Source organism: Coregonus lavaretus (assembly GCF_964263955.1).
Source record: "Coregonus lavaretus genome assembly, chromosome: 32".
Taxonomy (NCBI): domain Eukaryota; kingdom Metazoa; phylum Chordata; class Actinopteri; order Salmoniformes; family Salmonidae; genus Coregonus; species Coregonus lavaretus.
Window position 1 is genome coordinate 28,100,608 of NC_140019.1, and position 21,310 is coordinate 28,121,917.

General features: G+C 43.2%; 1 protein-coding gene across 1 annotated transcript; it reads right to left on the reverse strand.

Annotated features, from left to right (window-relative positions):
• Window positions 1–212: 212 nt before the first annotated feature.
• Window positions 213–18,914, reverse strand: smyd5 (SMYD family member 5). Its single transcript, XM_084149849.1, has 13 exons — window positions 18,798–18,914; window positions 18,210–18,318; window positions 16,616–16,755; window positions 14,997–15,118; window positions 14,485–14,554; window positions 8,095–8,199; window positions 5,540–5,602; window positions 5,246–5,316; window positions 5,009–5,115; window positions 4,656–4,712; window positions 4,403–4,497; window positions 3,997–4,067; window positions 213–1,919 (listed from the first exon to the last, which is right to left on the reverse strand). The coding sequence occupies exons 1-13, from the start codon at window positions 18,888–18,890 to the stop codon at window positions 1,742–1,744; spliced, it is 1,281 nt and encodes a 426-aa protein (XP_084005975.1). The 5' UTR covers window positions 18,891–18,914; the 3' UTR covers window positions 213–1,741.
• Window positions 18,915–21,310: the final 2,396 nt, after the last annotated feature.

The following is a 21,310-nucleotide window of genomic DNA, read 5'->3' on the forward strand; positions in this document are numbered from 1 at the left end:
ATATATGACTAGGAAGGAATACTTGTCAAATCTTCATGGTCTCACAGATAAGATCTTATAACTTCAGAATATCCAGTTATCCACAGGGTATCTGTCTGCTTCAAGGCAATGCTGACATGTGGTCATAGTTGATAAAAACAGAGAAATTACCAGTTGGCTTCACTTCTGCATAAAATCTAATTGCACTTAGCAGAATACAAATAGAGCAAATAAGAGACAAGACATTTTAATCTCAATGGTTTATGCCAGAGTGGTAAAAATGAAAATCTCACAGTGTTTGCTGCTGTTCTTATGCTGCAGCATGTCCTTGTGTGACATCAAAAGCAATTTGTTCTCATGCACCAGTGCTCTGAATGCCAACTGAGTTAATTGAGGTGAGTCATTTGATGTTAACCATATTTGTTTGGTAACATTGAACATGTTGGCATTGAAGATTACGGTCATTGTGGTTGTATTGATTCAGGTGTGGGCAGTAGCAACAATTTCACTAATGTGGAATAACAGTTCTCCTCAATAAAAGGGGAAATAGTTAACAGACAATAGCTTTTTACTGCTCAAGGTTATTCTTGCTGATGGTTAACTCATCGGTTACAATGAATGTTTCTAATCCTCCTTGATAGACCTCTCAAATCACATGAAAATCGATGTATTTAATTTGGGCCGGTTACTTCATCTACACTGTACATACTGTAATGTTATCACTACTAGGATGGCTAAGTGCATTATCCTTCTCAGAACAGAACAGACAACATACACTCACCGGCCAGTTTATTAGGCACACCCATCTGGTACTCGGTCAGACCCCCCTTTGCCTTCAGAACAGCCTGAATTATTAGAGGCATTCTACAAGGTGTCGGAAGCATTCCACAGGGATGTTGGTCCACGCTGACGCAATGGCATCACGCAGTTGCCGCAGATTGGACTGTGGTACAATCATGCTGAGAACAACCCGTGAAAGCGATGATCCCTTATTGATGTCACTTGTTAAATCCACTTCAATCAGTGTAGATGAAGGCGAGGAGACAGGTTAAAGAAGGATTTTTAAGTCTTGACACAATTGAAACATGGATTGTGCATGTGGGCAATTCAGAGGGTGAATGGGCAAGACAAAATATTTAAGTGCCTTTGAACGGGGTATGGTAGTAGGTGCCAGGCACACCAGTTTGTGTCAAGAACTGCAACGCTGCTGGATTGTTCACGCTCAACAGTTTCCCGTGTGTATCAAGAATGGTCCACCACCCAAAGGACATCCAGCCAACTTGACAATTGTGGGAAGCATTGGAGTCAACATCGGCCAGCATCCCTGTAGAACACTTTTGACACCTTGTAGAGTCCATGCCCTGACGAATTGAGGCTGTTCTGAGGGCAAAGGTGAAAGCAACACCTAAGGAATGAATTACATCTAGTCTATTTAATGGTTTCTACCATTCTAGAGGGGTACTAAACTGTCTTTAATGTAAACATTTCCAATAAGCAGAAGCTACTCTAGAGGTGAGATGAGACCTGCTACTGTACAGTCATGTCACCAAATGCTTTTCAAGGGGGAGATCCAAAACGTCGGGCCAGTGAGTGACTTTTTCCTTGAAAAAATATATGTTTGGTGTTTGATATGTCTTCTTTGAAATTGGTCTTCACTGGGCAGAGTTGCAGTTAGCTAGCGTGGCTGATAGTGGATTTTGGGAGGGGGTGAGTAGGAGGGAGGGAGGGAGGGAGGAAGAGAGGATGGGTCTTTTTTTCCCCCTCAGACGTCCGTTATCTCCTCCATGTCATCCCCCTCCGTTTCCCCCTCCCCCTCCCCCTCCTCCTCCTCCTCCTCCTCCTCCTCCTCCTCCTCCTCCTCCTCCTCCTCCGACGTCAGATCTAGCTCATCCATCTGAGAAAGACATTTTGGACACGAGCAGACGAACAGGTAGTTCTCCCTGCGAAGAGAATAACGATGTTACATAAGTCACACAGCTGCCTGTCTCGTTCTGGACAGACAGACAGAGAGAAAGAACATAACGCAGACTGATAGAATGCATTTGCGTCAATCTATGATCACTTCTCTTTAAAAATAAATGCCATGATTCAACACCCATACTGTAAACAATGTATATAACTGTATATGTAAGCATAATACACGGTGGGTCTGAATTGTTATCATTTGCTGAGAAAAGAGACTGAGGCCCGTCTTTGTTCACGTTTCACTGCCTCCAGTTTCTGGGAGTTGCGGCGTTTCAAGGTAAAAGTGCCTTTCAACAGGATACAGTGAATGTGAATCCAAAGTGGGCTTGCAGAACAAGCCTGCCTGGGTTTAAAGTCCGACTGAACAAAAAAAAGCAACATCTCCTTTTGAAAATGGCCTATGTGGCATCGATATGAGTCAGAAACATTTATTCTAGTGTCAAAATGTACTACTAAGTGTAAATCAGATAATTTGTCATAAAGTCAGTCTCTTCCAAAACGGAGATTTGCCAGATAATTAGGAGAAAAAAAATTGTGACAGAATGAAGTACACCATAACAGTTTTCCTAGGGTTGGGTTTATTTCAATCCTGCCCACAGCTGGCAGCACCCAAGTAATCATCAATTCAGAGCGCAGCTGCACACGAGCCAATCGTAATGCCCGTGGTCAATTTGGTTTGACATTCAATATCCCTATGGGGCAAGTTAAGGACCATCAGTAAATTTCTAAATGTACATGGGAGAATATTTTAAAATGTCAATAGCTCCAAATTTCATTGACAACCTGAAAACTACACATTTTAGAAATTCATATCCAAATATTGAAAGCATTTAATGAGAATTTTAAAAGGTGTGCAACATTAAAATATTGTCCCATTTACATAGTGTAATTTCTTGCCGGCCCCCAACTATCCCCACAGGCTATCCAAAGACAAACCAACTTTGCCACAGTCGGCTGAAGCTAATAGGCGAAAGAAGTTGGCTTGCTACTTCCAGACACAAGACCGGGTTAGACAGTTTCAAGTTATCTATACTGAACAAAAACTAACGCAACATGCAACAATTTTACTGAGTTACAGTTCATATTAGGAAATCAGTTAATTGAAATAAATAAATTAGGCCCTAATCTATGGGGTGCAGTCATGGGTGGACCTGGGAGAGCATAGGCCCAGGCAATCAGAATTAGTTTTTCCCCCACAAAAGGGCTTTACTACAGACAGAAATACTCAGTTTAATCAGCTGTCCAGGTGGCTGGTCTCAGACGAACCCGCAGGTGAAGAAGCCGTATGTGGAGGTCCTGGGCTGGCGTGGTTACACATGGTCTGTGGTTATGGGGCCAGTTGGACGTACTGCCCAATAATTTAAAACGACGTTGTAGGTGGCTTATGGTAGAGAAAGGAACATTAAATTCTCTGGCAAAAGCTCTAGTGGACATTCCTGCTGTCAGCATGCCAATTGCACAGTCCCTCAAAACTTGAGACATTTGTGACATTGTGTTGTGTGACAAAACTGCACATTTGGAGTGACCTTTTATTGGATGGATTATCTTGGCAAAGGAGAAATGCTCACTAACAGGGATGTAAACAAATTTGTGCAAAAAACTTGACCGAAATAAGCTTATTTTGCATATGGAACATGTCGGGGATCTTTTATTTTAGCTCATGAAATATGGGACCAACACATTACATGTTGCGTTTATATTTTTGTTCAGTGTAGAAGGATGAGTGACTAACTGTACTGTTTTGGCAGTGAAAGTACAAACGCTTCCAACACACACGCCTCCAAAACCCAAATCTCGTTCTCAGTCACATTTCCTAATGAGGAGAATTAAAACCGAGGCTAAATCAGGAAGTTCAGCCCCCCTTTAAGGGGGTAAAATCGGTAGTGGATTGATGACTTGCTAATCGACCAAGAGCGTTGTTAGGCACCAGAATAACCACCAGAAGCCCTCGGCTGTGCTGGCCCAGGATTGCCTGTTATTGCCTGGGAGGGTGGCCATTGAACTGGGAACAGTTTGAGTCTGTCAAAAAGACAGGGGATTTCAGTTGTTTACCTCAGGATTTTCTGTCTGCTATGACGGCTCCTGTCACGCTGACAGCAGTCCAAGTAACTGATGCAGATCTCCTGGAGATGTGAGGAAACTAAGTTAGCAGATGAGGACATTCACATCAAAAGACCTCCCATTACTGTTACTATATATGGATATATTTACACAACAATGCACAATTTTTTTGGGCCAGAATTCTATCTATGGCTGGCAAAACATTTCTCTGGCCTCCTCAGACGCTACAGTTACAGGCAGATGCAAGCCTTCTCAATATCTGATAGCCTGACACGTCGGCTTCAATCCTCAGTCTCTGACCGCTAAAACCGGCTGACAACTGAGCACACGAAGAGTTCTCTCCCGTTTATCCATGGCCAGAATGTATCAACCCCCCCCCCCCCCGTCCTCTTCTGACCTCTCCAGGGTTGATGTCACTAAGGGCACTGAGGTGAAGCAAGAAGTTGTTGTTCGGGAAAGATGCCTCCGCTTTCGGTATGCAGCTGTGGTTACCTAGAGAGTAGACGAAACAACCAAAACAAGTCTTTGAGACTGACTGTAAACATGGCCTTTTGACCAGGGCAGTAGTTCATTTAATTTATTATGTATGATGTGCAAGTTTGTGGATTCTGGAAGATGGGGTCAGAAGCCACCTGATAGTGACAACTCACATGAGCTTTGAAGTAGGAAGAGCCCAGAACCCTCGCAGTTCAGAAAGTCACCGGTCTCTGCGGAGACAAATCAAATTCAGCTCTGACCTCCATTCTCAGTAGAAGAGATTCATTCCATTTTACTAACGATTTCAAATATGCCCGAGTCGAGCCACCCCAATTCAGAGGCGCCAAGTATAATTTACAGTCTATCATAAAATGTGAGCTGCACAAAGCCTCTGAAATCACTTGCTTGGTAATGTAGGTTTAGACTAAAATATTTTAATCAGACAGCTTTTCCCCAGTATTCCTCAAACGGTACAGATGTTTCGGGAAGCAGCACTGTACTTGAGTGTAGGAAGGGAAATAGTGACCTTTCTCAATGTCCTTGTATAGTTGATCAATGAAGGAATCCAATTGCTCCCTCTGCTGGCTAGTCAGCTCCAATGCATCACATGCATGAACCCATTGGCTGAGAGAGCTAGGTAAAGAAACACAAGAAAACGATGTCAGCACTTTGATTTTGGGACTAATGGCACTCCGTAAGTGCATCATTTATGTCCATAACATCCATAATTTATGAGTTGGAAAGATTGAGAGCTGAACCTTACCTGGTACCTATGCCCTGTCCATTGGTCCCTACCAGGGAGAAGAGGGAGAGAAATCCCTCAGGTGTAAACCACTGTAACATGAAAGGACACCCCTTATAGCATACAGTATCTGCATCATCATCACACATGTTCAGCTCAGAACTCACTCATGGGAAATTACTCAATCCAAAAAAGATATCATTTTACAGTCGTCTCCAGGGTGACAAGGAAGTAGCCAAGTATCTAGTATCAGCTCGACAAACATGTATGCCCATAAATAAATTGGTCATGAAAGGGGAAATTGTGTCCACTCACCCTATTGAGATGATCATCGTAAAGTGCCTTTGTAAACAGGGTTCGTAGTAAGGTCAACTGTCCCTACAAAATGAAGGCAACATACCGTAAAACTTCAATTAAAACGCTGAGTCTCAAATAGCCGGCTGTCATTTTTTATATCCGGGCAACGGCACACATTTCAGCAAATAAATGCTGGATCTAAATGAATTGTTTATGAGGTTTATGTTTGATTTGTTACATTAAATACACTGAACAAAAATATAAAACGCAACATGTAAAAAGTGTTGGTCCCATGTTTCATGAGCAGAAATAAAAGACCCCCTACATTTTCCAAATGCACTAAAAGCTTCTCTCTCAAATTGTGCACACATTTGTTAACATCCTTGTTAGTGAGCATTTCTTCTTTGCCAAGATAAATCCATCCAACTGGCAGATGTGGCATGTCAAGAAGCTGATTTAACGGCATGATCATTACACACGTGCACCTTGTGCTGGGGACAATAAAAGGCCACTAACACTAAAATGTGCAGTTTTGTCACACAACGTCACAGATGTCTCAAGTTGAGGGAGCGTGCAATTGGCATGCTGACTGCAGAAATGTCCACCAGAGCAGTTGCCAAATAATTGAATGTTCATTTCTCTACCAAAAGCCACCTCCAACATGTGTATGGCGTTGTGTGGGCGAGCGGTTTGCTGATGTCAACGTTGTGAACAGAGTGCCCCATGGTGGCGGTGGGGTTATGGTATGGGCAGGCAAAAGCTACAGACAACAAACAATTGCATTTTATCGATGGCAATTTGAATGCAGAGATACCGTGACGATTATTTTTAAGGTATCTGTGACCAACAGATGCATATCTGTATTGCCAGTCAAGTGAAATCCATAGACTAGGGCCTAATGAATTTATTCCAACTGACTGATTTCCTTATATGAACTGTAACTGAAATTGTTGCATGTTACATTTATATTTTTGTTCAGTATTATTCGAAAACTCAAAACAATTATGGTAATCAATTTTTATCACCTGTAAGAAACTGCCAGCGTTTGGATGCTAACAGCTGAGAACTGCTAGCTAATTGGCAAGCAAAAAAACAGTCAACTTCGGGAGTACAGACCCCTAGAATTTGTCTGATCGCCCTCTAGTGGCGGAAGTAAGAACTGACGGAAATGCACAGTCGAATAATAATTATTCTGTCCATTTTGTGTTTTTAAATACTAAGACAAACGAAACGTGACAGTGTGTAAATGATAACAGTGCAGGAAATTAAGAAATGTATTAAAATATTGGAAGTGAATGCTGGAATTAAACAATTAAAGTAAAGACTGTTCTATCGATTCCCTGGGTCATTTCATGAGTATCTGAGCTGTTGCCGTTAAAGCAAACAGAAATTTGTCCGGTATGACATAGGAAGTTAATAGGAATACGACTATTAGATTGCGAAAACGTCTATCATGCATGTCAGATTTCAATTCTGATCAATGTCATAATGCGGGAGGTTGTCTTATCTCGAATGAGCCATTGGTCACATTTTTGCGATATTTCTACCTCGAGAAATCTGTAATTTAACAGAGGGTCTAACACATTTCTCCAAATTTTCTGCCTCTTCAGTCCAGGGTGCTGTTGAGATAGTCAAACTCCACTCTGTGAGCCACATCGATCTGCAGGTTGAATATGGTGAGATTGTAGACTCCTAAATCGATAGTTTGTTTAGGCGATTTTACAGCTAACTAGCTACTTCACATGCTGATATTGACTGGTATTATTGTGGGTAGCTACATTTGATAGCAAGCTACCTAGCTAACTAGCCAGCCCATAGAGAGAGCGTTGCATTGTGGGTTTTGCAGCCGACTTGCCCTGCAACAGATTTCCACAACTATTTTCACATGTTGCTACCAACCTTATTATAGCGACAAAATGAAGCATTTGTTCACAAAAACTCTCACATATTAGCGTTATGTAACACTAAAGAACAGGAATGAGTGGTTTTGGGTGGATTTTTCCTTTAACTATGCAAATAAGCAAAAGCTGTGTGCATTAAGTAAATAGACGCCGGGCTCAAACAGAAGGCTGTCTGTAATAATGCCTGTTGTGTTCAGTGATTTAAGCAAATAAACGCCCAGGCTATTAATTGAAGTTTTACAGTAGTCTATAATCTATTACAATGAGTCAAATCTAATATTATTATTTAATTTTTTTAGTCATTTAGCAGACGCTCTTATCCAGAGCGACTTATAGGAGCAATTAGGGTTAAGTGCCTTGCTCAAGGGCACGTCGACAGATTTTTCACCTAGTCGGCTTGGGGATTAGAACCAGCGACCTTTCGGTTACTGGCACAACGCTCTTAACCACTAGCACAAATTTGGAAAAAAAAAAATGTTGAAGCTCAAACCTTGTTTCCTCAATTCCTCTCTAAGCACATTGGAGGAGAGGTTCCAAGGTCGCTTCCTCAGACCTCCTATGTTGTTACACGTGGTCCAATGAGGGGAATTGAGGAAACAAAAGATTGAGGAAGCAAGGATTTGACAGGTAGTAGCTAACATTTTCAGACACAGCCACTACCTCTATTCTTACCTGGAACTTCTCTCCCAGCAGCTTGTGTGCAATCTCCTCCTCCTCGTTGGCCGCACGGCTGCAGAACTGAAAGTACAACTTCTGCCAGCAGTCTTTGTCTTGGGCCTGCATGACACAAATTCAAACATTATTATTATTATTATTATTATTATTATTATTATTATTATTATGTTTGAGATACACAAACTCAGCAAAAAAGAAACATCCTCTCACTGTCAACTGCGTTTATTTTCAGCAAACTTAACATGTGTAAATATTTGTATGAACATAACAAGATTCAACAACAGACAAACTGAACAGGTTCCACAGACATGTGACTAACAGAAATGGAATAATGTGTCCCTGAACAAAGGGGGGGTCAAAATCAAAAGTAACAGTCAGTATCTGGTGTGGCCACCAGCTGCATTAAGTACGGTACTGCAGTGCATCTCCTCCTCATGGACTGCACCAGATTTGCCAGTTCTTCCTGTGAGATGTTACCCCACTCTTCCACCAAGGCACCTGCAAGTTCCCGGACATTTCTGGGGGGAATGGCCCTATCCCTCACCCTCCGATCTAACAGGTCCCAGATGTGCTCAATGGGATTGAGATCCGCTGTGCGTTAATATCCAAGATGGCGAAGTAGTGCAGTCTGTTTCTGTCGTGTGTCTGTAAATAGCCTGTAAATACCTTGTTTTTTTTGTATTTTTCGTACCTATTTCCCTATCAGACTTTTCATCCTTCTACAAAATATACTTTCCTGCAACCCGCCTCACTCAATGTGGAACGGACTCTATTATTGACTTACCTTTTATCTAGAATCTCCAGTGAAACTAGCTAGCCAGCTAACTAGCTACCTGCTATTAGCCTTAGCTAGCGGTGTTTCACCCAGAACATTGGATTTTCTTCTGCGGGATTAATTTTAATCACTGGACATTGATCACCGGATATTCGGCCAGTCTGCACAGCGCGTTATCGACCCAGAACATATCAGTTTTTCCGCTGGAACCATTGAATCACTGGACCTTTAACTCCGGATTCGTCGCTACCAGCTAGCTACAACAAAACGGACGCTGTGGTCTGGCTAATTATCCTGAGCTAAGCCCATCTCCCGGCTATCTACCTCTCTGTCAACCGGACGGGACCACCTAGTATTGACACGGAGCCCCGCCGATCCTACACGACTGGTCTGCCGACGAAATCGTCTGATGTGGTTACGACGTTAACCACGAAGATTCCATCCATCTGCTAGCCCCGGCCCGCTAGCACACGCTAGCCGTGGCCTCTTACTCACTAGTTTACCACCGGACCTTATGATAACTCAGCTATACAGCTGATATCTGCTGGACTGTTCCTTTTTACGGTACTACATCCTGTTTATGTTTAGACTCAGCCCAAACATGGTTAGTTTATTGTTGTTTCGGTTATTTCTAATTGTACTATATCACTGCAGACCCCCCAGCCTAGCTAAACTTGCCTTAGATAGCTCCTTTGCACCTCCTCCAATACACGCGGAGACCGACTCAATTTATGCCTCTAGAGATACCTCCAGTGATGCTATCTCTTTCATCGTTACCCAACGCTTAGGTTTACCTCCACTTTACTCATATCCTTCCATATCCTTGTCTGTACATAATGCCCTGAATCTTTTCTATAACACCCGGAAATCTGCCCCCTTTATTCTATGTACCCAACGCACTAGAAGACCAGTTCTTAAAGCCTTTAGCCGTATCCTTATTCTAGTCCTCCTCTGTTCCTCTGGTGATGTAGAGGCTAACCCAGGCCCTGCAGCCCCCAGTATCACTCCTACTCCCCAGGCGCTATCATTTGATGACTTCTGTAATCGCAAAAGTCTTGGTTTCTTGCACATAAATATCAGAAGTCTACTTCCTAAGTTTGAGTTATTCACTGCGTTAGCACACTCTGCCAACCCTGATGTTCTAGCAGTGTCTGAATCCTGGCTCAGGAAGGCCACCATAAATTCTGAAATTTCCATCCCCAACTATAACATTTTCCGTCTAGATAGAACTGCCAAAGGGGGTGGAGTTGCAATCTACTGTAGAGATAGCCTGCAGAGCTCTATCATACTATCCAGGTCTGTGCCCAAACAGTTTGAGCTTCTACTTTTAAAAATCCACCTTTCCAGAAATAAGTCTCTCACTGTTGCCGCTTGCTACAGACCCCCCTCAGCCCCCAGCTGTGCCCTGGACACCATATGTGAATTGATCGCCCCCCATTTATCCTCAGAGTTTGTACTGCTTGGTGACCTAAATTGGGATATGCTTAATACCCCAGCCATCCTACAATCCAAGCTAGATGCCCTCAACCTCACGCAAATTATCAACGAACCTACCAGGTACAACCCAAAATCCGTAAACATGGGTACCCTCATAGATATCATCCTGACTAACATACCCTCTAAATACACCTCAGCTGTCTTCAACCAGGATCTCAGTGATCACTGCCTTATTGCCTGCGTCCGTAACGGGTCCGCGGTCAAACGACCACCCCTCATCACTGTCAAACGCTCCCTAAAACACTTTAGCGAGGAGGCCTTCCTAATTGACCTGGCCCAGGTATCCTGGATGGATATAGATCTCATTCCGTCAGTAGAGGATGCCTGGTTGTTCCTTAAAAGTAATTTCCTCTCAATCTTAAATAAACATGCCCCATTCAAAAAATACAGAACTAAGAACCGATATAGCCCCTGGTTCTCCTCAGACTTGACTGCCCTTGACCAGCACAAAAACATCCTGTGGCGTACAGCATTAGCATCAAATAGCCCCCGCGATATGCAACTTTTCAGGGAAGTTAGGAACCAATATACACAAGCAGTCAGGAAAGCAAAGGCTAACTTTTTCAAACAGAAATTTGCATCCTGTAGCACTAACTCCAAAAAGTTTTGGGACACTGTAAAGTCCATGGAGAATAAGAGCACTTCCTCCCAGCTGCCCACTGCACTGAGGCTAGGAAACACTATCACCACCGATAAATCTACAATAATCGAGAATTTCAACAAGCATTTTGCTACAGCTGGCCATGCTTTCCATCTGGCTACCACTAACCCGGCCACCAACTCTGCACCCTCTGCTGCAACTTGCCCATGCCCCCCCCGCTTCTCCTTCACACAAATTCAGACAGCTGAGGTTTTGAAAGCGCTGCAAAATCTGGACCCCTACAAATCAGCTGGGCTAGACAATCTGGACCCTTTCTTTCTAAAACTAGCCGCTGAAATTGTCGCTAACCCTATTACTAGTCTGTTTAACCTCTCTTTCATAATGTCTGAGATCCCCAGAGATTGGAAAGCTGCCGCGGTCATCCCCCTCTTCAAAGGGGGTGACACTCTAGATCCAAACTGCTACAGACCTATATCCATCCTGCCCTGCCTTTCGAAAGTATTCGAAAGCCAAGTTAACAAACAGATCATCGACCATTTCGAATACCACCGTACCTTCTCCGCTATGCAATCCGGTTTCCGAGCTGGTCACGGGTGCACTTCAGCCACGCTCAAGGTCCTAAACGATATTATAACCGCGATTGATAATAGACAGTACTGTGCAGCTGTCTTCATCGACCTGGCCAAGGCTTTCGACTCTGTCAACCACCGCATTCTTATTGGCAGACTAAATAGCCTTGGTTTCTCAAATAACTGCCTCGCCTGGTTCACCAACTACTTCTCAGATAGAGTTCAGTGTGTCAAATCGGAGGGCCTGTTGTCTGGACCTATGGCAGTCTCTATGGGGGTGCCACAGGGTTCAATTCTTGGGCCGACACTTTTCTCCGTGTATATCAATGATGTCGCTCTTGCTGCTGGTGACTCTCTGATCCACCTCTACGCAGACGACACCATTTTGTATACATCTGGCCCTTCATTGGACACTGTGTTAACAAACCTCCAAACGAGCTTCAATGCCATACAACAATCCTTCAGTAGCCTCCAACTGCTCTTAAACACTAGTAAAACTAAATGCATGCTTTTCAATCGAACGCTGCTGGCACCCGCCCACCCGACTAGAATCACCACTCTCGACGGGTCTGACCTAGAGTATGTGGACAACTACAAATACCTAGGTGTCTGGTTAGACTGTAAACTCAACTTCCAGACTCACATAAAGAATCTCCAATCCAAAGTTAAATCTAGAATCGGCTTCCTATTTCGCAATAAAGCCTCCTTCACTCATGCTGCCAAACATGCCCTCGTAAAACTGACTATCCTACCGATCCTTGACTTCGGCGATGTAATTTACAAAATAGCCTCCAACACTCTACTCAGCAAATTGGATGTAGTCTATCACAGTGCCATCCGTTTTGTCTCCAAAGCCCCATACACTACCCACCACTGTGACCTGTACGCTCTTGTTGGCTGGTCCTCACTACATGTTCGTCGTCAAACCCACTGGCTCCAGGCCATCTATAAATCACTGCTAGGCAAATCCCCGCCTTATCTTAGCTCATTGGTCACCATAGCAGCACCCACCCGTAGTCTACGCTCCAGCAGGTATATCTCACTGGTCATTCCCAAAGCCAACACCTCCTTTGGCCGCCATTCCTTCCAGTTCTCTGCTGCCAATGACTGGAACGAATTGCAAAAATCTCTGAAGCTGGAGACTCTTATCTCCCTTAATAACTTTAAGCATCAGTTGTCAGAGCACCTTACCGATCACTGCACCTGTACACAGCCCATCCGAAATTAGCCCACCCAACTACCTCATCCCTATATTATTTATTTTGCTCTTTTGCACCCCAGTATCTCTATTTGCACATAATCTCTTGCACATCTAGCATTCCAGTGTTAATACTATTGTAATTATTCTGCACTATAGCCTATTTATTGCCTTACCTCCATAACTTGCTACATTTGCACACACTGTATATATATTTTCTGTTGTATTTTCGGACTTTATGTTTTTTTTACCCCATATGTAACTCTGTTGTTTTTATTGCACTACTTTGCTTTATCTTGGCCAGGTCGCAGTTGTAAATGAGAACTTGTTCTCAACTGGCTTACCTGGTTAAATAAAGGTGAAATAAAAAAAAAATAAAAAAAAACATTGAGATTGCCTGCAATGACAACAAGCTCAGTCCAATGATGCTGTGACACACCACCCCAGACCATGACGGACCCTTCACTCCAAATCAATCCCGATCCAGAGTACAGGCCTCGGTGTAATGCTCATTCCTTCGACGATAAACACGAATCCGACCATCACCCCTGGTGAGACAAAACCGCGACTCGTCAGTGAAGAGCACTTTTTGCCAGTCCTGTCTGGTCCAGCAATGGTGGGTTTGTGCCCATAGGCAACGTTGTTGCCGGTGATGTCTGGTGAGGACCTGCCTTACAACAGGCCTACAAGCCCTCATTACAGCCTCTCTCAGCCTATTGCGGACAGTCTGAGCACTGATGGAGGGATTGTGCGTTCCTGGTGTAACTCGGGCAGTTGTTGTTGCCATCCTGTACCTGTCCCGCAGGTGTGATGTTCGGATGTACCGATCCTGTGCAGGCGTTGTTACACGTTGTCTGCCACTGCGAGGACGATCAGCTGTCCGTCCTGTCTCCCTGTAGCGCTGTCTTAGGCGTCTCACAGTACGGACATTGCAATTTATTGCCCTGGCCACATCTGCAGTCCTCATGCCTCCTTGCAGCATGCCTAATGCACGTTCACACATATGAGCAGGGACCCTGGGCATCTTTCTTTTGGTGTTTTTCAGAGTCAGTAGAAAGACCTCTTTAGTGTCCTAAGTATAACTGTGACCTTAATTGCCTACTGTCTGTAAGCTGTTAGTGTCTTAACGACCGTTCCACAGGTGCATGTTCATTAATTGTTTATGGTTCATTGAACAAGCATGGGAAACAATGTTTAAACCCTTTACAATGAAGATCTGTGAAGTTATTTGGATTTTTACTCATTATCTTTGAAAGACAGGGTCCTGAAAAAGGGACGTTTCTTTTTTTGCTGAGTTTTTTTATGCACAGGTATGCACATAGTATTATAATAGCAAACTGATAGGTTACATTCTTCTCCAAGTATTGTGAAGATCTGTTAATCTACGCAGACACAAGATTCTCAAACAAGCATTCACTACAAATCGTCACTGTCTGATAAACCTTTCAACTCTATGTTCATTTTTTTTTTTTTTTTTACATTTATTGAAAGCTGTAAATTCCCTCAATGTACTCTGAACATGATTCTAGGACCAAGAAAACATATTCAAAATAGCTTCTGAAATTTCATAATTGAATGTTTGTTAAAATGGGGGAAAGAAAACTATTTCCCATTTCTTGAAAAGTTTATATTTTGGAGATGAGGTTTTCATCCGACAACAATGAAATACAGAAAGCAAATATAGAGAACAACTCACTTTGGAATTAAAGAAGCTCAACAAAAAAGGCATAGGTAGGAGTAGGCTCACCTGTTTGACAGTGGCCACCATCCTGGCCATGAGCATGATGCTGGAGGTCTCAGGGGGGTAGTGCATACTCCTAGGGGACAGACGGAGGGGATCATGTCACCTCATACTGCAGCAATTACAGCCAAAATAGCACTGGATCTGAAAACATTACTAGCTGCCAAATCATTGCTTTCCAGTCCTCGTTTCCTCCAGTTCCCGTCTCCCTGTCAAAGCTAACTGAAAGAGGAGTTGCAAGGGAGGGATCTTTGAGAGCGAGGTAAGGAATTGGAGGAAACAAGGACAGAGGAAGCTAGTAACATCAATGTTTCGAAACCCAGAGGCCCAACATTGCAAGACTTGGCAGACCAGACCAGGGTTTGGCAAGTCAACGGGAGAAATCTGGGATTTCTATTGGAGAAGCAGTTTCTAGACATCTTCATAATGTACTGTCTTTGGTAACATTTTCAGATTCAGCCCAAGAGAAATATGGGCCCCATCTAATGGTATTAAATTAAACAGCAAATCCATCTTACCTCCAAGCATCCTTAAGTTTGTTGACGGGGTGGTCCGGGTCTTCTTGGGAGGGGCCTAAGCACAGGGCCCGATGGTACTGGTCTGCCGCAGCCTGCCGACACTCATTGCTACAGTACATCACCTGCAGGGGGAGACAAAGTCTCACTGAAGTAGACTTCTTCTCAGGTCCAAAAAGTTGGTGTTTTAAATATGGAGAACCGGTCAGAACGGACCCAAAGACAACCAGACCTGGCCCCGTATAGACCCGGTCTGATCCGATCCCAGTGAAGGAAGCAGCAGAAAAAATATATTTTTAGCTACGTTATTAACTCAAGCTGTTAATGCACGCACCGAGGGAGAGAGGAGCGGAGCTAGGAGGGGCTTTGCTGTGTTTGTGACTGTGTGACTGAGTGCCGCGAGGAAGAGAGAGACAGCAGCCACTATCTTCTAGCTGCCAAAGCTAGATTACTTATTATCCAATCTGATTACATAGTACCCGTTTTGACTGCATCAAACCAAGAAGAGCAGCTTGTTAAGATAGCGAGCTAGGCTAAGCAAGCTACATAGGCAGCACTTTCCCCCCATCCTACACAATAACAACTCCATTCAAAGTATTAAGTAGCAGACCATCTGTTGGCTCTTGGTCGTTGAAAGGGAAACATATCCTTCTCATTTAACTCCATTGATCTCCTAACTTATTTACCACGACACATACAGAACCAGAGTCTAGTGCAGCTTTGATGACTTGTGATTGGCCGGAAAAAAACAAGCTACACTCGTGAAAAACTTGCGCCTCTCTCGCGAAAAGCCAAACCAGCATAAATGAGACCATTTTCTCCCCCTCCCTCTACTGCAGTAGTCGCGGTCGGGTCTGTACAGGGCCTTACCGGCAAATCAGTTCTAATTACATATACCCAAGACAATTAAAATCAGACCAGAACCAGATCTGAGGATCAACTACAGAATACCTGACCCCGTCGGGGCCTGGGTAATGGGGTTCGGGAGGACCCGTGAAGACCTCTACACTGAACACCAAAGCGAGACACTGGACTTGACTGGAGGAAGTAGCTACAGTATATCAACACATCTCCATATGGAGGACAGGCATTGGGTGGGTATATTTCATTTAAGTGGCTTCTAATCCTTAATCTTTACCGATCTAAAAACACAGGAAAAAGCAAATAGGAATCCTCCATATTGCTTTCAACTACAATGTGTTTTTAGATCAGTACTGTCCAGTCCTTAAAGCTGCACTATGTAACTTTTTGGGCGATCCGACCAATTTCACATAGAAATGTGATTTATAGATATGTCATTCTCCTTGAAAGCAAGTCTAAGAAGCAGTAGATGTGTTCTATGTGCACCATTTCTATGCCTAACATTATTAAATTTTGTTTTTGCGTCTTTTACGTGCGGTTTTGTACTCCAGCTTCAAACAGCTGAAAATACAATATTTTTGGTTAGGGAAAATATATTTCACAGCGGTTTAGATGGTACAATGATTCTCTACACTATACTTGCTTGTTTTGTCACAAAGTACAATTAGAATTTTTGCAACCAGGAAATGGCGGCACGATTTCTGCATTGTGCACCTTTAATTGGCAGTGCAGATGGGGGAAGACTTGTGAGAGGCACTCACCTGGCATTGTGGACAAGCTCGGTGCAGCTCTGGGCGCACTTTGCACAGCTCGGTGTGGGGTAGACTGAGGCCAGGGTTGCCACTGAGTCTACGGGCATTATCCTCAGCTGTCTCCAGAGCACGCAAGCAGTATTCACAGGCTGGAGAAGAGACAGGGATGGATGACTCAATGGGAGATAACTAAGGGTAATTGTATCATTAATACACTACATGACCAAAAGTATGTGGACAACTGCTCGTCGAACATCTCATTCCAAAATCATGGGCATTAATATGGAGTTGGTCCTCCATTTGCTGCTATAAACAGCCTCCACTCTTCTGGGAAGGCTTTCCACTAGATGTTGGAACATTTCTGTGGGGACTTGCTTCCATTAAGCCACAAGAGCATTAGTGAGGTGAGGCACTGATGTTGGTTGATTAGGCCTGGCTCGCAGTCGCCGTTCCAATTCATCCCAAAAGGTGTTTGATGGGGTTGAGGTCAGGGCTCTGTGCAGGCCAGTCAAGATCTTCCACACCAATCTTGACAAACCATTTCTGTATGGACATCGCTTTGTGTACGGGGGCATTGTCATGCTGAAACAGGAAAGGGCCTTCCCCAAACTGTTGCCACAAATTTGGAAGCACAGAATCATCTAGAATGTCAACGCATGCTGTAGCGTTAAGATTTCCCTTCACTGGAACTAAGGGACCTAGCATGACCCATGAAAAACATCCCCAGACCATTATTCCTCCTCCACCAGACTTTACAGTTGGCACTACGCATTCGGGCAGGTAGTGTTCTCCTGGCATCCGCTAAACCCAGATTCATCCATTGGATTGCCAGATGGTGAAGTGTGATTAATCACTCCAGAGAACGCGTTTCCACTGCTCTAGAGTCTAATGGCGGCGAGCTTCACACCACTCCAGCCAACGTTTGGCATTGCGTATGGTGATCTTAGGCTTATGTGCGGCTGCTCAGCCATGGAAACCCATTTCATGAAGCTCCCAACTAACAGTTATTGTGCTGACGTTGCTTCCAGAGGTAGTTTGGAAATCGGTAGTGAATGTTGCAACCGAGGACAGGCAATTTTTACAGCTACACAATTCAGCACTCTGCGGGCCCGTTCTGTGAGCTTGGGTGGCCTACCACATTGCGGGTGAGCCGTTGTTGCTCATAAACGTTTCCACTTAACAATAACAGCACTTACAGTTGACCGGGGCAGCTCTAGCAGGGCAGAAATTTGACGAACTGACTTGTTGTAAAGGTGGCATCCTATGACGGTGCCACGTCGAAAATCACTGAGCTCTTCAGTACTGCCAATGTTTGTCTATGGAGATTGCATGGTTGTGTGCTCAATTTTATACACCTGTCAGCAACATGGGTGGCTGACATAGCCAAATCCACTAATTTGAAGGGGTGTCCACATACTTTTGTATATATAGTGTAGGAAACACCATTCAAAGACTCAACATTTCCCATTAGCCTATGTTCATCTAAAATATGGATTACAAAAGCAAAGCAAGCTGGAACATTTTGCTCCATCAATAGGAACATAAAATAAGGATTTGTTCAGTCTGTCAACCACCTAAATCTTGAACCTATATGGCACCTCACCTTTATATTTGTACTGGGAATTCCACAAGAACTGGGAAGAGACAAGAGGGCGCTCTACAAAAATGGTGTCTCCCTTCTTGATGGCCTTCTTGGCAAATAATCCTTTGCCCTAAAATAAAAGCAAATGTTTAACGTTAGATAGTTAGCTATGACAATTTCATTATGCACCTAGTTACATGTACTTTATCCATACCAAGTGTATCCTATTGATTCAGACAAGGCTAGCCTTTGCACTTTATTAGCCCCTTCAAAAGGTTTAGTTGGAGATTCTGTACATACCTAACGTTAGCTAGCTAGCTAACTTGCTAATGTTACATGATGCTAGCTAGCTACACAAAAAGCGTAGTTAACATGAATCAGATAGTCACCTCCTTCATGCCACATGGATTGTTAACTAAATTACATTTTCTAGCTAGCTAAAGTAATAAACTATGATAAATCTAGGCCATGTGTGACGTTTTAAAAGTAGTTTCAGAGTTGGCCTGCCAGATTGACAGCATGCGTGGCACTGCATTTGGCATCAAAACGGTGCTAGACCCGATAAACTTGAAATTAGTCTCTTCAAAATAATCACTGTCTGCACATTACCTTAATCTTGTCAATAAATCGGATTTCCACACAACTGCTAACTTTAGTTGTGTCCACGCAGAAAGAAAACATGTCATCTTGGGAGGCAGCCATCTTCAAACTAACCCTTGGCCTTTGAACTCTGATGTTTTTAGAGGCAACTACGCGTAAACATTTGGCGGCCTCTAGCGGTTGATATAGTACTTTTCTTTGCAGTAATAGGCTGCAAAAATTATATTACATGATTTCATCTTCCTTTAGATGCAATTAATTATATCATGAAGACCAAACTTATTTCAATAATGTTTTAAAAAGTACACCCAGTACCTGATGAATTAATTAATTAAAGACACAGAACCATACCCTCAGTTGTCACACACTTGGGTAGATGGCTCACACTGTCTGTTACACATGCAGACATATGACAGGAGACAAATAAAAAAAGGTTATATGTTTTATTATAATATTATTAAACATTTTGATATGCCATTGAATCATAGACAACATTTAGTACATTTTGAGTAGCAGAACATCTATTAAAGCTAGAATCCTTAATTGAAACAATAACAAAGTGCAAGCGGTCACCCCACCTGTTTCTGTAAAAAGCTGAGGGATGGGCCTGGAGAAATGTAACCACTCTCAAATTCATAGAGCTATAGATACAAGGACTGACCATACATGATATCAACATTATACATTGAACAAAAACATAAACACAACATGTAAAGTGTTGGTCCCATGTTTCATGAGCTGAAATAAAAGATCACAGAAATTTTACATACGCACAAAAAGCGTATTTTTCTCTAATTTTGTGCACACATGTTTTATATTGCTGTTAGTAAGCATTTCTCCTTTGCCAAGATTATCTATCCACCTAACAGGTTTGGCATGTCAAGAAGCTGATTAAACAGCATGATCATTACACAGGTGCACCTTGTGCTGGGACAATAAAAGGTCAATCTAAAATGTGCTGTTTAGTCACACAACAAACACAATGCCACTGATGTCTCAAGTTTTGAGGGAGTGTGGAATTGGCATGCTGACCGCAGGAATGTCCACCAGAGCTGTTTAATGTTAATTTCTCTACCATAAGCCGCCTCCAACGTCATTTTAGAGAATTTGGCAGTACGTCAAACTGGCCTCACAACCGCAGTCAAAGTGTATGGCGTCGTGTGGGCGAGCAGTTTGCTTATGTCAAATTTGTGAACGGAGTGCCCCATAGTGGCGGTGGGGTTATGGTATGGGCAGGCACCAACAATGAACACAATTGCATTTTATCGATGACAATTTGAATGCACATAGATACCGTGACAAGATCCTGAGGCCCATTGTCGTGCCATTCATCCACCGCCATCACCTCATGTTTCAGCATGATAATGCATGGCCCATCTCACAAGGATCTGTACACAATTCCTGGAAACTGAACATTTCCCAGTTCTTCCATGGCCTGCATACTAACCAGACATGTTACCCATTGAGCATGTTTGGGATGCCCTGGATTGATGTGTACAATAGCGTGTTCCAGTTCCCGCCAATATCCAGTAACTGGCACAGCCTTTGAAGAGGAGTGTGACAACATTCCACAGGCCACAATCAACAGCTTGATCAACTCTATGTGAAGGAGATGTGTCGCACTGCATGAGGCAAAGGGTGATCACACCAGATACTGACTGGTTTTCTGATCTACACCCCAACCTTTTTTTTAAGGTATCTGTGACCAACCGATGTATATCTGTATTACCAGTCATGCGAAATCCATAGATTAGGGCCTAATTAATTCATATCAATTGACTGATTTCCTTATATGAACTGTACCTCAGTAAAATCATTGAAATTGTTGCATCTTGCGTTTATATTTTGGTTCAGTATAGTTTTAACCCTGTTTCAAGGCAATGCAGTGTTTGTTTACATTTACATTGTTTACAAACATTGGAGTGAAACTGTCACAAGCTGGGCTTGAACTCAGGTCTCAGATGTGGAGAGTTGGGTGTTCTACCCCTTAGCCACAGAGGAGGTATAGTAGGACCCAAACGAAACACCCAAGGCAATACTCCAGGCAAAGTAGATTTAATATAAAAAAAGGTATTCTTTTGCACTTCAAAAATAATCCAACAAAAGTTCTTCTCAGAAAGAGGTATACTAACAGAGGTACAGTAAACAAAACAGGAGGTCCAAACAAAATAACTCCACAAGGGGAGAAAAACAAAATAAAGATAACTTAGAAAAGCTTACTCGGAAAGACTCTGTGGGACACAGCAGGAGACACATAGCCAGGACTCAAAAACCAAGTGAGGAACAAGGGGAAAAAACACAGCTAAAATACTCTAGGGGAAACAAGGCACAGGTGACCTGGAAGACAAGACAGGTTTTAGTAGTGAAACATGGAAAGTGGGGTTAATTCTAAGGGAGCGAGGGAGAACCAAACGATAAGAAACAGGGTTAACTTTCCTTGCTATGCGGAAAGGGCCGATGTATTTCTGGGAAAGCTTCTTGGATTCGACCCGGAGGGGCAGGTTCTTGGTGGCCAACCAAAC

Bases quoted from the DNA above. Each gene is read 5' to 3' on its own strand.
- smyd5 (XM_084149849.1), bottom strand. From the start codon at position 18,890: ATGGCTGCCTCCCAAGATGACATGTTTTCTTTCTGCGTGGACACAACT. The intron at 8,200-14,484 runs GTGAGCCTACTC...TGTGTCATGCAG, and splicing joins TGGTGGCCACTGTCAAACAG to GCCCAAGACAAAGACTGCTG. The intron at 1,920-3,996 runs GTAAACAACTGA...TTCTCTTCGCAG, and splicing joins AGCAGACAGAAAATCCTGAG to GGAGAACTACCTGTTCGTCT.